This window comes from Mobula birostris, chromosome 5 (genome assembly GCF_030028105.1).
Source record: "Mobula birostris isolate sMobBir1 chromosome 5, sMobBir1.hap1, whole genome shotgun sequence".
In the NCBI taxonomy this organism is placed as follows: Eukaryota; Metazoa; Chordata; class Chondrichthyes; order Myliobatiformes; family Myliobatidae; genus Mobula; species Mobula birostris.
Window position 1 is genome coordinate 198,385,333 of NC_092374.1, and position 17,744 is coordinate 198,403,076.

Here is a 17,744-nt window from a genome sequence, read left to right on the forward strand (position 1 = left end):
TAATGTGAGGCAATGGACTATGCTGAGGCCAGGAAAAGAGGGCAAGATCGAAGAAGATGGAGGTGCATAGCCACCAACCCCGGATTCGGGTCGGCACCCACTGACTGACTGACTGAAGGCCCCATAATGTTTTTCGGCGCTTTTATGTATTTATTTAAATCTCCCAATTTAAATCATATTTAAATACCTTTATCTACCCTGGATGTTCCTTCTTCTCCCATCGGACAGAAGATACAAAAGTCTTCAGGCATGTACCACGAAGCTCAAAGACAGCTTCTATCCCATGATAATCGGAGTCTTGAAGAACCGTTTGTAAGATAAGACAGACCCTTCACCTCACAATCTACCTCGTTATCGTTTTTACACTTATAAGACGTTAAAACACAGGAGTAGAATTACGCCATGCGGTCCTTTCAGCACGCTCCACCATTCAATTAGTGATGAATTATTACCCTTCTCGACCTCATTCTCCTGACTCTCTCCGTAGATGCCCCTACTAATCGAGAACCCATCAGCCTCTGCTTTAAATATAGGTAGTTACTTGGCCTTAACAGCGGTCTGTGGCAATGACTTCTACAGATTAACCACTCTCTCGCTGAAGAAATTCCTCATCTCTGTTCCAAGGGCCGTCTTTGTATTCCCAGTCCTAGACTCTCGCTATTGGAAACATCTTCTGCACATCCACTCTACCTTTCAATATTCAGTAGGTTTCAATGCGGTACATCCTCGTTCTTATGAACACCAGCACGTACAGGCCTAGAGCCATCAAACTCTCCTCATACGTTCCGCTGGACCCTATCCAATGAGAGCACACACATCCATTCTTAGATGAGAGACCCAAACGACGTTATGTTTTAACAGAGAGAGTGGTGATTGCGCCGAATGAACTGTTAGCGGTGATGGCTAAGGCAAATATATTAGGAGCGTTTAAGAAGCTATTAGATAGGCACGTAGATGACAGAAAAGCAGAGGTTACGGGTTAGATTGATCTTAGAGCAGGTTAAATGTCTGCACATTTCGTGCGCCGAAGGGCTTGTACAGTGTCCTTTGTTCTATAAAACTGACCACAATACTCCAAATGCGGTCCGACCAATACCTTATAAAGCCTCAGAATTACATCCTTGCTTTATATTCTCGGATTCTTAAAGTGAATGCTAACATTGTATCTGCCTTCCTTACCACTGACTCAACCTGCAAGTTAACCTTTAAGGAATCTGGCACTGCCAGGTCCGTTTGCACACCCGATTTGTGAATTCACTCTCCAGTTAGAAAATCCCATTGCTTATTCCTTCTATCAACGTGTATTCTGCATTACTATTGTTTAATTTTTTAAATATATTTTTATTTTTTATTACAAACAAAAAAACCAACAAAAATACATCACATCCACAAAAACCACGACCTTAACAAAATCAAATTAAATATTGAGCAGCAAAAGGGAGAAAAATATAAACGCAACAGTAAACATACACAGCAGAGGTGCACCGCATCAAAAAAACCTCAGTGCTCACCCCGTAAGAAAGTCCCATACAGGGCCCCATATCCTTTCAAAGATACCCCCTCTGTCCTCATTACGTAGTCTCAATCTCTCCAAATGTAAAGTTCTCTCAGCCACAGATCGTACGTAGGCACAGAGTCCATTTTCCACATTTGCAGGATTAACTTCTTAGCAATCCCCATTCCAAACAATACAGCCATTTTTTCATACTTTTTGTCTGAAGATAGGCAGCTTGTTGCTCCAAGGATGGCTATGAGCGGGTCTGGTTCCCACCGCTTCCCTTTTATTTAATATTATACTACATCAATGAAGGTAGATGATTATTTGAAAGGTCGAGGAATTGTGACACAGAAGCGGAGTTAAGGCCAGCAGAGATCAATCTGCAACATAGTTAGCAGCGGGACAGTGGCCCATTCCCTCTCCTATTTTCTTTCGTTTTTATGTCCTCCTTAGATTGCCCGAGGTTTTCATTGCCCCTTTATATTCGGGCTTGTCTGGTATCTTGTAAGCCTGATCTGGAAACTAATGCTTCTCAGTCCTGCGGAATTAGTTAAGAAAAGCCAAGGTACCTTCACCCTGAACCTCGGCAGCGAAGTAACGTGCATTTCCGGAGACTGCAGCAGACAGCCGCGGTACCGCAGCGTTTCAGCACCGCCCTGAAAGTTAACGATTTTCGAATCGGGAAGTGGGAGTTATTAAAAATGGCTTCAACCGATCAGCACAGAAGTTGGACCGACGAAGTAATTTGTCGCATCTGCCTGGAATATTTCACCGATCCGGTGACACTGCCGTGTCAGCATAACTTCTGCCGCTCGTGTATCACTCGGTTTTGGAAAAGGAAGGAGAGAAGCTACTGTCCAGAATGTGGAGAAGAATTTGCGAACCGGACCCTCAGGATAAACTGGGTTTTAACAAGACTGGCTGAGAAAGCTCGTAAGCGACCCTTGAATCTTAATAAGAAAGAAAGTAAACCTGACTGTGAGGAGCATGATGAAGAACTGAAGCTGTTCTGTGAAACGGACAAGACACTGATCTGTCTGGTCTGTAGAGACGCGCGGGAGCACAGAGAACATCGCTTCCTGCCGATTAAAGAAGCTGCTAAAAACTACAAGGTAAAAGCAAACAGATTTTGATCCCCAGACTATTTTGTTGCGTCATTGTCATCTAACTTTCTGATTCTCAAACCCAATCCCAGAATCACTTTAAATCGGCCATAGAAACTCTCATGAAAAGGCAACAAACTTTCAGAGAGATGGAGCAGCAACAGAAACGGAAGATATCTGGAGTTCGGGTAAGGCTGACCAGTTCTGATTTCCCGACCTTGGGTGGGTGCGTTTCTGTAATGAGAGGGCAGCACAGTGACGCCGCAGGGAGTGCTGCCGAGTCTCAACTCCAGTCAGCACCTGGCGGTTCGACCCTGACTCCGGCGTGACATCTGTACGTTCTTCCTGTGACCGGGTGCTTTTGCCCAGCATCTCAAAGTCATCCTGGCTTGGGGCAACTGGCCGTAGTGATGAACTTCGTGAATCTGGCTGGGAGGAGAATTCGGTGCCACTTTGTAGGCACAGGATGCAGTGGGGGATGGGAGATCTCGCAATCCTTAAAATCAGCAGGTCAACGAGCTTCATGGTGAAGAATTAAATAGCCAACGTGTCAGTCTGAGACCCTTCATCGGGACTGGACAGGAGGGGGGCAGAAGACAGAATAAAAAGGTGGGTGAGGGGGAAGGAGTACGAGCTGGCAGGTGTCAGGTGAAACCAGGTGAGCTGAAGGTGTGGGGGTGGGGGTGGGGGGGGAGGAATGAAATGAGAAGTTGGGACGTGATAGGTTGTTGATAGGTGATTGGCTGAAAAAGAAGGGATCTGATAGGAAAGGAGAATAGACCATTGGAGAAAGGGAAAGAGGAGGCGCCCAGAGGGAGGCGCTAGGCAAGTAAGGAGACGAGAAGCGGTCAGAAGGGAGCGAGAATGGTGAATGGGAAAAGAGTGAAGGCGGGAGGGGGAAGAAGAGGTCAGAAATTAGAGAAACTTACATTCATGTCATCAGGTTGGAGGCTATCCAGGCTTTAAGCAACAGCTAAACGGAGGTTGGAAGCCTGAGGAGACGTAGTTCACTCAGATTCATGAAAAGGCAGTTTGACTTTGAGCAGTGGCCATTCGGCACTTAGGATTGGTTGGCAAGAACAAACAAAAGTAAAGCAGTGCGGACATTATAGTGAGGTTTTTGAGGCATTAGCTATCAGAGAAGACACAAGTGCTGTGGGTGGAATTTGCCCACTCTCACAATTTATTGCTCTTCCTCCTTTTATTTGCTCAGTTAGAAGAGTAGGGACGTCAGGCAGGATAGTGGAATGCTCCTCTTGCAGGATGTGGGAAGACAGAGATAGCTCCAGTCTCCCTGATGACTGTACCTGTGAGAAGTGCATCCAGCTGCAGCTTCTAACACTCCACGTTAAGGAGTTGGAGTTGGAACTAGATGAACTCCGGATCATTCAGGAGGCTAAAGTGGTGATAGACAGGACATATAGAGAGATAGTTACACCCAAGCTGCATATACAGGATAATGAGTGACAGTCAGGAAGGGGAAAGAGGCTAAAAAGCCAGTGTGGAGTACCCCTGTGTCCATTCCCCCCGACAACAGGTGTACCAGTCTGGATACTGTTGGGTGGGACGGTAACCTAGCTGAGGAACATCACAGCAGTCAGGTCTCCGGCACTGAGTCTGACTCTGCAACTGAGAAGGGAAGGTGTGGGGGGGACAGAAGAAGTGAGCTCCTTCCCTTCTTTAGTTCAGGAAACAGAAAGGAGGTTCTGTGAACGAGAACAAGATTCCCGGGTGATATGTTGCCTCCTGGGTGGCAGGATCTGGGACATCTCAGATTCAGTTCTCAGCATTCTTAAGTGGGAGCGTGAACGGCAGAGGTCACGGTCTACGTATGTAGGTACCAATGACATGTGTAGGATGAGTGATGAGGTTCTGCAAAGTGAGTTCAATGAGTAACTGCTAAGTTAAAGGGCAGAGGTCAGTCAGGACAGACTAGAGAACTTGTGCAGTGAGCATTATGAGTGGAACTGAGAAATAAGAAAGGTATGACCACATTAATGAGGCGATATTACAGACCACCTAACAGTCCATGGGACTTAGAGGAACAAATATGCAGCCAGATTGTAGACTGTTGCAAGAAACCTGAGGTTGTTATGGTAGGTGATTTTAACTTTCCACATATTGACTGGGACTCCCATATTGTAAAAGAACTAGATGGGATAGAGTTTGTCGGATGTGTTCAAGAAAGTTTCCTTAATCAGAATGTAGAAGTCCCAATGAGAGAGTGTGCACTACTTGATCTGCTATTAGGGAATGAGACAGGGCAGGTGACAGAAGTTTGTGTAGGGGAACACTTTGCATCCAGTGATCACAATGCCATTAGTTTCAAAGTCAGTATACTGAACGATAGATTTAGTCCATGGGTTGAGATTTTAAATTGGAGAAAGGCCACTTTTGATGGTATCAGAAAGGATCTGGCAAGTGTGGACTGGGACGGGCTGTTTTCTGGCAGAAGTATACTTGTAAGTGGGAGGCCTTCAAAAGTGAAATTTTGAAGGTAAGATTCTTGTATGTGCCTGTCAGAATAAAAGGTAAAGAACCCTGGGAACATCTGGAAACCTTGATTGCTGAGACCCTGTTTTAAAAAAAATAATAAAAGGAGGTGCATAGCAGGTAAAGGCAGGTAGGAACATATGACAGCAACACACATCAAAGTTGCTGGTGAACACAGCAGGCCAGGCAGCATCTCTAAGGAGAGGTACAGTCGACGTTTCGGGCCGAGACCCTTCGTCAGGAACCAATGAGATACTTATGAGTATTGTGTAAGAAATGCTAGATAAGAAAGTAATCAGGATGGCTAAAAGGAAGCATGAAGTTGCTCTAGTGGGCAAGGTGAAATAAAATCGAAAGGGATTCTACAGGTATGTTAAGATCAATAGTATTGCAAGGGACAAAATAGATCCTCTGGCAGATCAGAATGGTAATCGATGTGTGGAGCCAAATGAAATGGGGGAGATCATATTTTTTTTTGCATCTGTATTTACTCAGGAGATGGGTATACAGCCTGTAGAAGTGAGGGAAAGTGACATCAAGTTCATATAACCTATAACGGCCAAATTTGATCCAAAACCAAAACAAAACAAAACAATTGTCACAATCCTGCGACTCCACTGAGCTTGCAAGTATGTCATACTTGCATGACATACCCACTCCTCCAATGATTGCTCCAAATAGTCGAGTTCCTTATTTCGATCTTTATTAGCAAGGAGCAAACATACAATTAAGCCTATCGTGCGTTATCCCAGTGATCAGCAAATATATGACTTCTGCAGGCCCAACCTAGAAACTACCATGAAATAAGCATTAATATGTAACTTATTCCCTTCGGTTTTACCACACCCCCACTAATGTGACTGTTACTGTAATACACATAATAAATGTGCAGTACAGAAAACATGGCTCCTACATTCCACCCTCCCTAATTATTATACCGTACTATAATAATTACGTAAGTCACCTACTCTTCTCAGACACACCCAGGGTTTGGGGAAAGTAGACAAGTAATTGAATCACAGATTCATTCTTGAGCTAAAGGAAGAAACTTTGCCGCTACTGTAAAAAGTGAAACTGAGCCCAGAGCTGGTGATATGGGTGCGGATTCAGAACAAGCCATGAATAAAGCAAACACAGCCCTGGTCATATTGTTAAACTTCCTATAATTCCTGTTCAGGTGAAGTCTAAGAAGTGTGGTTTCGTAGGTCAAGGAACAACAGTAGAATTCTGCATAGAGAGCCTCATAAACAAGCTCAGCTTGACAGGAAAAGGAACATGCATGTCCTGACAAAAGGTCTTGGCCCGAAGCATCGACTGTACCTCTTCCTAGAGATGCTGCTTCGCCTGCTGCGTTCACCAGCAACTTTGATGTGTGTTGCTTGAATTTCCAGCATCTGCAGAATTCCTCGTGTTTATGCATCCTTTCTTTCGCAGTCTGCACCAAGGAGGTACACTGACCGATGCCGTATCCAATAGCACAAACTGCCTCTGAGAGCATTGATTTATGGTATGATGACATTTGTATTTCAGATAATGAAGGTCTAAATGCCGCAAGGACACAAGAGGAAGTAACAGGCAGAGTGATGCATTGACAACGCATTGCATCGCTGCTTAAAAGAGATATTCAAATCTTTGATGGTAATCCATTGCAGTATCATTCATTCAGTCCTGCTGAAGGGGCTCGGCCCGAAATGCTGAATGTACTCTTTTCCATAGATGCTGCTTGGCCCGCTGAGTTCCTCCAGCATTTTGTGTGTGTTGTCTGTAAGCAACCGAACATGATGGACACCCTGTCTTCAGTGCGTACTTCATCCTGTAACTCTTCGCCTTTATAGGTGGTCACAGCTTGTTCTTTGTCTTCGTAAATATTTTCATTTTCCCCCAGGGAACTGACCTTCATATGTTTGCTGCTTCTAGTTGAAATCATTTTGCCATCCAAGTGCGCAGTGACCAAACACTGGCAGTTTCAATTTAGCTTTTCAACGATAGATGCAATTCCATTATTTCAATTCGTCCGCATTCAACAGATTCAAGGGTCAAACACTTCAGGCAAAGAGCCCAAAACAGCTTTCACATCCACCAAATTGGACACAGCAACATTTGACCACTTCAAAGCTGAGTTTGAAACCAAACACAAAGTGTGAGCAGATCGTATAAGCAGCTCCAGACTGGTGCAAATGCTGATGCTTATTTGATAGAACTGTCCAAATCTTTGCTGACAAAATCTAGTGGCAAAATTTGATCCAAAGTCTAAACAGAACAATTGCTGCCAGCCTGAAACCCCACAGATTTGTTCTACTTGTGTGACTCCCCCTCAACTCCAATGGTTGCTCCAAAGAGTTGAATTCCCAATTGGAGGATAGCTAATGTTGTTGCACTGTTCAAGAAAAACTGTAAAAATAAACCAGGAAATTATATGCTGGTGAGCCTTACATTAGCAGTGAGAAAATAATTGGAAGGCAGACTGAGGGACTGAACATATAAGTATTTGGATAAACATGGACTGATTAAGGATAGCTTCATGCATGGTAGGTCATGCCTAAACGAACTTATAGCATTTTTTGAGTAAGCTATCAGGAACGTTGATCAAGGCAATGTAGTGGAAGTTGACTATATGGACTTCAGTAAGACACTTGACAAGATCCTGCCTGGGAGGTTAGTCAAGAACGTTTAGTCGCTCAGCATTCGGATGAGATTGTAAATTGGATTAGATATTGGCTTTGTGGGAGAAGCCAGAGAGTAATAGTAGATGCTTGCCTCTCTGACTGGAGGTGTGTGACTAGTAGAGTGCCACAGGGATCGGTGTTGTTTGTCTTCCATATCAATGATCTGGATGATAATGTGGTGAACTGGATCAGCAATTTTGCAGATGGCACCAAGATTGGGAGTGAAGTGTACACCGAGGAGGGCTATCATGGCTTGCAATGGGAATAGAATAGCTGGAAAAATGGGCTGAAAAATAGTAGGTGGATTTTAATGCAGAAAATTGAGAGACATTGCACTTTGGTAGGAGCAATCAGAGTAGGTCTTACACAGTGAATGGTAGGACACTGAGGAGTGTGGTAAAACAAAGGGATCTGGTCCATAAATAGAGTCGTAAGGAAAGCTTTTGGCACATTGGCCTTCATAAATCAAAGTATTGAGTACAGGAGATGGGATGTTATGTTGAAGTGTGTTTCTGGGAAAGTGAGGAGGGTGCAGGATATATGTATCCAAAAGTGAAGAAATACTCAAAAGGCAAAATAGTACAATCATGACTGACAAGGGAAGTCAAAGTTAATGTAAAAACAAGAGAGAGGGCATACAACAAAGCAAAAATTAGTGGAAGATAGAGGATTGGGATGTTTTTAAAGACCCACAGAAAGCAACTAAAAGAATCATTAGAAGGGAAGAGATGAAATATGAAAGTAAGCTAGCAAATAATATCAAAGTGGATAGAAAAAGCTTTTTCAAGTATGTAAAAAATATGATGAGAGTGGACATAGGACTGCTAGAAAATGAGACAGGAGAAGTAATAATGAGAACAAGGAGATGGCAAATGAACTAAATGAGTATTTTGCATTAGTCTTCACAGACACTAGCAGTGTGACAGATGTTGTAGTGTGTGAAGGAAGAGAAGTGGGTGCAGTTACTATTACAAGGGAGGAGGTGCTCAGAACGCTGAAAGACCTAACAGTACAGAAGTCACCTGGACCAGATGAACTGAACCATGGGGTTCTGAAAGAGATAATGTTAGAGATTGTGGCATCATTAGCAATGATCTTTCAAACATTGGACTCTGGCATGGTGCCAGATGTCATTCCATTTTTTTTAAGAAAAGAGAAAGGCAGCAGAAAGGAAATTATAGACCAGTTAGCCTGACCTCAGTGGTTGTGAAGATTTTGAGTCAATTGTTAAGGATGAAGTGATGGAGTACTTGGTGACACAGGACAAGATAGTACAAAATCAACATAGTTTCCTTCATGGAAAATCTTGCCTAACAGACCTGTTTGAATTCTTTGAGGAGATTATAAGTAGGATAGATGAAGGGGATGCAGTGGATTTTGTATATTTGGACTTTCAGAAGGAGTTTGACAAGCTGCCACACATGAGGATGCTTACCAAGTTAAGAGCCCATGGTATTACAGGAATGTTACTAACATGATTAGGCCATCGGCTGATTGGAAGAAGGCAGCGAGTGGGAATAAAAGGATCCTTGTCTGGTTGGCTGCCAGTGACTAGCGGTGTTCCACAGGGTTCAGTGTTGGGACCACTTCTCTTTATGCTGTATATAAATGATTTAGATGATGGAATAGATGGCTTTGTTGCCAAGTTTGCAGATGATACAAAGATTGGCAGAGGGATGGGTAGTGTTGAGGAAACAGGTAGGATGCAGAAGAACTTAGACAGATTGGGAGAATGGGCAAGAAAGTGGCAAATGAAACATTATGTTGGAAAATGCATGGTCATGTACTTTGGTAGTAGGAATAAATGTGCAGACTATTTTCTAAATGGGGAGAAAATCCAAACATCTGAGATACGAAGGGATTTGGGAGTCATTGTGCAGAACACGCTAAAGATTACCCTGCAGGTTGGGTTGTTGGCAACGAAGACAAATGCAATGTTAGCATTCATTTCAAGAGGTGTAGAATGCAAGATCAGGGATGTGATGCTGAGGCTTTATAAAGAACTAATGAGGCTGCACCTTGAATAATGTGAACAGGTTTAGGCTCATTACCTTAGAAAAGATGTGCTGTCATTGGAGGGGTTCAGAGGAGGTTCACATGGATGATTCCAGGAATGAAATTGGAATTTAGAAAGATGAGGAGGGATCTATGTGAAACCTTTTGAATGTTAAAAGGCCTAGACAGAGTAGATGTAGAAAGGATGTTTCCCATGGTGGAAGAGACTAGGACAAGAGGGCACAGCCTCAGGATAGAGGGGTGTCCATTCAAAACAGAGATGTGGAGAAATTTTTTTTTAGCTAGAGCAGTGGATTTGTGAAATTTGTTGTCACATGCAGCTGTGGTGGCCAGGTAGTTGGGTGCATTTAAAGCAGAGATTGATAGGTTATTGATTGGACATGGCATCAAAGCTTACGGGGAGAAGGCCAGGAAATGGGGTTGAGGAGAAGAGGAAGAAAGGATCAGCCATGATTGAATGGCAGCGCAGACTTGAGTGGCCTAATTCTGCTCCTGTGTCTTATGGTCTAAATTGTATAAGTCATTGGTGAGGCCTAATTTGGAGTATCACGTGCAGTTTTGGTCACCTACCTACAGGGCAGATATAAATATGGTTGAAAGAGTAAAGAGAAGAATTACAAGGATGTTGCTGGGTCTGGAAGACCTGCGGTATAAGGAAAGATAGAATAGGTTAGAACTTTATTGCTTAAAAACATAGAAGATTAAGAGGCTCTTTGATAGAGGCATACAAAATTATGAGGGGTGTATATAGGGTAAATGCATGCTGGCATTTATCCTATCTATACCCCTCACAATGCACTGAGGTCGAGAGGCTCTACAAGAAGTCATAGGTTGAGGGTGAAAGGTGAAAAGTTTAAGGGGAACATGAGAGGAAACTTCCTCAATCAGAGAGTCATCAGAGTATGGAATGTGCTGCCAGCACAAGTGGTGCATGCAAACACGGTTTCAACAGTTAAATGAAGTTTGGATCGGTACTGTACATGGATGATAGTGATATGGAGGGTGATGCTCCCAGTGCAGGTCGATGGGAGTAGGCCAGTACGCCAAATGGCCTGTTTCTGTAATGCACTTTTCTACGACTCTATGGAATGCTCTGAGCACCAGCGTGGACTTGTTGGACTCAGTGGCATCCTTTAATGTTGCAGGACAATATAATACAATACTTATAGTAATCTTCATCTTTCATTTGACAGGAACAATCACAGAACCTCCGGTCCCACATCACATTCCAGTTTGCTGAACTACACCAGATTCTCACTGAGAAAGAGCAGCAGTTACTCAAAGATCTCAGGGAAGAGGAGGAGAGGATTCTAAAATCAATGGAGAAAAATTTTCAAGAGATTCAAAAAACTTTAAATTCTATCCAAGAGAAAATCTCAAGGTTACAGGAACAGATGGATGAAAAAGATGACGTATTGTTTCTGAAGGTGAGGAATTCCATTTCAATTCGATTCGGTGTGTTACAAGAGCCACTATGAAAAATAGCTACTTGTTTGAGAATGGTCTCAGGTTTAGCAGATCATTAACTGAAGGTTCCTGTGTCCACATTCAGTTGCCGTGACTAGATTATCTAAGAGCAAAAATCAGTTCAGAGTCCACAACATGAGGGGAAGCAATGAAAACTGGTTTGCCTGTTTCCTCTGTCCTTGATTAAACTAGTTTCTTCTGGCCAAAAAGTGAAACTGCACAGGCACAAAATATTGGGTAACGATTGTTGGATCTCTGTTTATTTTCTGATCCTTATGATACTTCTTGGAGTCTGGAATGGTGAGTAATCTCAAGTCTAACAATCATTAAAGTACAAACATACAAATACTAAGCAAACTAAATAAAGAGCTGAGAACCAAAGCAGAGTGGTGACTGGACAGCAAAACATGCAAAGGTGAAAAAGAAAAATCCACCACCTTTTATAACTGAGATAACAGAAGTTCCTTAGATAAATTAAACAAATCACTGATTGCATAATTACATCACATGGGTAATGTGTTAATACATAGCCAATGAAAAATGAGCAAAGTGATAAATCAACACGCATAAAAGTTGCTGGTGAACGCAGCAGGCCGGGCAGCATCTCTAGGAAGGGGTACAGTCGACATTTCGGGCCGAGACCCTTCGTCAGGACTAACTGAAGGAAGAGCTAGTAAGAGATTTGAAAGTGGGAGGGGGAGGGGAGATCCAAAATGATAGGAGAAGACAGGAGGGGGAGGGATGGAGCCAAGAGCTGGACAGGTGATTGGCAAAAGGGATATGAGAGGATCATGGGACAGGAGGCCTAGGGAGAAGGAAAAGGGGGAGGGGGGGAAACCTAGAGGATGGGCAAGGAGTATAGTCAGAGGGACAGAGGGAGAAAAAGGAGAGAGAGAGAGAAAAAGAATGTGTGTGTATAAATAAATAACGGACGGGGTACGAGTGGGAGGTGGGGCATTAGCGGAAGTTGGAGAAGTCAATGTTCATGCCATTGGTTCCAGCTCTTGGCTCCATCCCTCCCCCTTCCTGTCTTCTCCTATCATTTTGGATCTCCCCCTCCCCCTCCCACTTTCAAATCTCTTACTAGCTCTTCCTTCAGTTAGTCCTGACGAAGGGTCTCAGCCCGAAACGTTGACTGTACCTCTTCCTAGAGATGCTGCCTGGCCTGCTGCATTCACCAGCAACTTTGATGTGTGTTGCTTGAATTTCCAGCATCTGCAGAATTCCTCGTGTTTAGATTTAACTGCTATACCACTTTTTGCGGGTAAGTAGGCATAAAGCACTACAAACTGTGAAAATACAAGTTTTTTTTAAAAAAACAAGTACAGATGGTTAAACTACAACTTTAGCAAAGTTAATAAAAAGCACAAATCTTATAAAAATTATAATTTTTCAGAAAAGCTGTGATTTTGAACACTACAATAAACGTAGCATTTCCCAGGAATTCAGAACTGAATTCAATCTGACAAATCCCCTGTGTCCCCCAGATGAACCTTTGGTTCACAATGTTGGTGGAATCCACTGCCACCTCAAGAATGACTCATATTAACATCCATGGAAAGTGCATGTGGTGCAGTTGGTGTGAGGGTCTCCATGTCTGGAGTGGGAACTCAGGCTGACTCCTGAAGTCGATTAAGTTTACCATCTAGGTTGGGTTCCCATCAGCTGTAACTAACTGTTTGAGGAATATTTGCAGTCTTTTTTGAATATTCACGATATAGAATAACATCCCATCCTACAACAGAGACAGGCCAGTCAGTACATCTGCTCCACACAACCTTTCTCTTGCTCCACTTGCTGCACCCGTTAACAACGCCTGAATTCATTGTCTATCATTTCCCGAGCAAACTGCTGAATTTATGCTCTGTCTGCTAATGCTGCTTACGTGATGCTGTGCTAGAAACCTCAAATTTCAGAATCAGGCTTATTATCACTGACAAGTGTGGTGAAATGTGTTGCTTTTTGGCTGCAGTACGGTGCAATACTTAAGGACCATGGGAGACAGAAGTTATTCAGTCCGTTGAATCCAATCCGCCATTCCATTTATTATCCCTCTCATTATCTATTTATCAGGACATTGACTCAGCCATTCCAAAACATAAATATTTTTCTTTTTAAACCAGTCTGTTGTCGATTTACTTGCCTTTCAGAACATCGTCTGGCTGCATTATTCAACTTCTATTAGGCCTCAGGAGACAGAGTTCTACCCTGATATTCTCCTGTAAAATATCTTGATACAATTTTGAATTTATTGTTCCCTGAATGATTGCCAGCTATCCAGGCCCTAAGGCAGCAAGGCAACCCCAACCTGTCATGCTTTTTCCACCATGCTTCACAGTTGGGATGAAGTTTTGGTCTTGTTGTGCATTGCTCTTTTCCCACCAAACATAGCAGTGTCCGTTTCTACCAAAAAGCTCAACTTTTGTCTCATCTCTTCACAGAACATTGTCCCAGAAGCATTGTAGAATATTCAGATTGTCTTTTGCATACTTGAGACATGCAGCAATGGTTTTATTTTTGGAGAGCTGTGGTTTCCTCCATGGTATCCTTCCGTGAACACCATTCTTGTTCAGTGTTTTTCATCATGCATCTCTACAATTCTTCTTCTAAGGTCCTCGCAAAGTTGTTTTGATTGAGGCATGGCACACAGAAACAGATCTTTCTTGAGAAGAGCAGGCTCTGTCTGTACCCTGATTTTGTGTGTCTTTTTTTAAAAGGGCAGGGCACCTCTACAACCCACAGCTCCAATCCACCTGACTCCAAATAGCTTTCGTAGAAGGCATTGCCCCAGAGGTTCACATACTTTCTCCAACAAACACATGTAATATTGGATCATTTTCTCAATAAATAAATGAACAGGTATAATGATTTTTGTGTTATATATTTAATTTAATTTTCTCTTTATCTGGACTTACATGAAGATCTGATCACATTTTAGGTCATATTTATGCAGAAATAGAGAGAAATCTACAGGGTTCATAAACTTTCTAACTCCACTACACTTTAAATTACAATGAAAAGTTCTGAAATAATCCAATCATCAATTTTATCTATCCAGATAGAAGTGAACCACCTGGCCAGTCCTTACTGTATGTTTTATCCTTTTAGTTAAGATAGACTTTTCATGAAATTCCTTGTATATTCCCCCATGGGTCTAAGCTCTTTCTGCAATACCCTCATCTGTGTGTGCCCTGCTGTCAGGATGTGCATGATGAATCTCAATCAATTTAGATTTGTGTTTTGTTTATTTCAGGAAGAAGCTTATCTGAGAGGAAGGTAGGACACACACCTTACTGATGCTCTGCATGGATTTGTAACATATCTCAAAACTTACTGAGGCTCAGTTATAAACCACTCTGATATTTGCAGGTTTGGTAATGAAGTTGAACCAATGTTCGTGCCAGAATGTGTTCTGCGGGTTGAAAAATTCAATCGTCCCTTTATTTGCACAGCGTGGAGTGCTTTGGTTGATGGAATTAAGACAGGTAGGATTTCCACAGCTTCATTTGTCATTGATTAGGGAACTTTAAGTAATAATTAGATGAAAGGATCAGCAGTATTATGGCCGAGTAGGTACTGAAATTTTATTTCGGCACCGACCCTACCTGCTGAAAGCATCATTGTCACGTGGGCAGCTGGAGATGTCTGACACCTGAACACACCAACTCAGGGGCACAATACAATTAATACATGGGACTATTAGATGAAACACTGCATCTTGAAACAAGGGACAGTATGAAAATTCTCCAAGGGAGGAGCAGGGGCATATCTATGGAAAATAGTGCCTATGGCAAGCACTGAAACTGCGCCCCTGTCCAAACATCTGACAGCCATCTTTTAGATAACTTTGCCATAATATCAGCTCAAAAATGCAAGTCAAGCTCATTAATCTTTTAATTAACAAATTATGGCACTACATGAAAATTATAACTGCACCTTCCTTGCTCTCACTGATGCTAATTGGTCTATGATGTGATCAAAGTCAGTTTTTTAATTTTTTTCTCTTTCTACACTCAGCAGAGCAAGATCACAGAGTCTGCCTTGACCCATGGAGGCTCCCAAATATGAAAGTATTAGTTTTAATTTGCTGAATGATCTCTCACAGCTGGCGATAGAAACTGTGATGGTTAGCATTATCTGAATAGCAATGTGAAGACTGGGGAAGACTCTCTCATCTCCATACTGAACAATAAATTCAAGAAGCTCTTCAGGTCTTGGTATTTTCATGTTGACCCGTCTTGATAGCAACATTCTGCAATCCAAAATTTCTTCATATAGTTGCTGTCCATCAACATCAGAGCTGTACAATTTGCCCAAATTTTTGCACTTCTTCTTTAGGTCGTTACTGTTGGCACCGTAACACAGTCCCTCAACATCGAGAAGGAACTCAAACTTGACGTCAGTGTCGTGTAAATGAGCGAACCTTTCATCCATTTCTTTGTGAAGGCGGTCCAGTGTTCCCTTCATGACTCTTTCCATTTCCTCCTTAGCTGTTAACCCAACCCAGCATCTCTCGAGTTCTCATCAGCCACTCGTTTCTTTCGTCTCTGACACCTTTCAACTTCAATATTCCATTCTTGACAGAGACCGACTCCTCCTTCAAGTGACTCACTGACCAACACTTCTCTTTCATCATAAAAATGACCTCGGGGGCTTTCAAATCCAGGGCGGCATCATGGAAGCTCATGCTAGGATCCTGCAGCCTCTTTTGAATACGGTCAATGTGAATGAGGCCTTTCTTCCTTAATCCTAGCAAAATCAGAAAATCGTAACTCAACATGCAGTTGTACAGCTGCCTTGCATCACTTCTTGTTTCACTGGTCTTGTTTTCATTGTCTATCATGTTCTGGAGAACTTGAAGCATCTCCTCAAGGTACTTGTTGACGGGCTTCACTGCTTCTGTCCTTGCACTCCACCTCGTTTCAGACTCCGGCTTAACAGCCACAGCCACGGTGCTTTTGAGTTTTTCCCAGCACTGTGTTGAAAGAGAGAAAAACACGTGGACAGCTTCATCCAAAAAACGTGACCATTATTGTATCCTGCTTGGCTGCATGTACACCCACCAAGTTGAGTGAGTGATTGTCGCAATTCACAAACACTGCCAGGTTGTTATTCTCACTTATTCTTTGACGAACACCACTTCTGTGTCCAGCCATCACAGCAGCATTGTCATAGCACTGTGACCAACAAACTTGTAGCTCCATTTCGTCCTTCTCTAGCTGTTTCAAGATGCCTTCAACCAAGCTCTCAGCAGTCTTCTGGCTTATCTGGATAAAACCAAGGAAGGACTCTCTAACAAGGACTGTTTTCCTCTCAAAATCAACTTCCACATACCTCACTACTTCTGACATCTGCTCACGGTGTGCCTCATCAGGAGTCGAGTCGAACATGAGACCATAGTACTTGGCTTTACGAATGCTTCTCAGTAAACTCTGGCGAACAGTGGATGCCACCATGTGGATGAATTCATTCTGGACACCCGGTGAAAGATAAGACGTGGATCTAGGATGACTTTCCAAATGAGTGAGGTGTTCTTTTATGTCAGGGTCAAAGATGGCCAGTAGTTTCAGTAAGCCAAGAAAATTTCCCACATTGGAGTCATCGTCTAGCTGAAGTGACTCCCTGTGTCATCACAAAGCCAGGTTCTGAGTTGCAAGGAATTTTATGCAGTGAAGAATCTCGTCAAGATATCGCACCACTTCTGCTTTTCCTTCTCAAATACCACGTGAATAACTCCTCCGTTTCCAGCTAAGTTTCTTTCCATTTCTTTCCACTGTGTGAAGCATTCCTGATGATTCTTGGCATTTTTATGAGCACTAATCCTTTCAGGTGCTTTCCACTGGTTGAATCCACTTTCCTGCTCCAATGAGGATTGGTGGTCTGACTGGGAATGGAACAGACAACAGATACAAAATGCAGACTTTTTAGAAGGGGAATAGACCAGCCATGAGTGAGTCACTTCCTCACCACGACCATTTCCCAATTAACTCTTGAACTAAGTTTTGTTCATTGAGCGGTTATTTGTCGGTGGGAAAGGCCCCTCACTGTTCTGGGAATGCTTCGAACCCAGCTTTATTATTTCTGTTCTCAATGCGTCAGGCAGAATTGCTTTTCCAGTATTCCTATCGAACTTCAGAAGTCCAATGTCATGCTGTTCAATCACTTCTGCTATGATAGTTCGAGGCTCTTTGACACCATCCAGTTCACTAGGTTCAGTGTCGTCAGGTTCAATCTCGTCAGGTAAAATCTCGTCAATAAACTCAACACCACCACCACCATCGTCTTCCCCTCCTGTCATGTCCACGTTCTCTGTGGCAGCCTCACTCTTAATCTCGTCATACTCAGATTTATCTGACTTGACTTCCTCCTGGGCTTGTGATGCATTTGTACTTGATCCACCTTCGGATTCTAACAAACTTGTAGCAAGTGCAGGCAACTCCATGGAATGTGTCGAACTACTTGTTCTGGGCTTTTCAAAGAAGGGCATGAAGAACTTGCTCA

At 42.9% G+C, this 17,744-nt stretch overlaps 1 protein-coding gene across 1 annotated transcript in view; it reads left to right on the plus strand.

Annotated features, from left to right (window-relative positions):
• LOC140198462 (uncharacterized) overlaps positions 1-17,744 on the plus strand; it is a 66,558-nt gene that overhangs the window by 45,169 nt on the left and 3,645 nt on the right. The window contains exons 7-11 of the mRNA XM_072259547.1: positions 2,054-2,610; positions 2,694-2,789; positions 10,970-11,203; positions 14,497-14,519; positions 14,613-14,728. Coding sequence (XP_072115648.1) covers positions 2,054-2,610; positions 2,694-2,789; positions 10,970-11,203; positions 14,497-14,519; positions 14,613-14,728 — 1,026 coding nt within the window. The remainder of the gene's footprint in view (positions 1-2,053; positions 2,611-2,693; positions 2,790-10,969; positions 11,204-14,496; positions 14,520-14,612; positions 14,729-17,744) is intronic.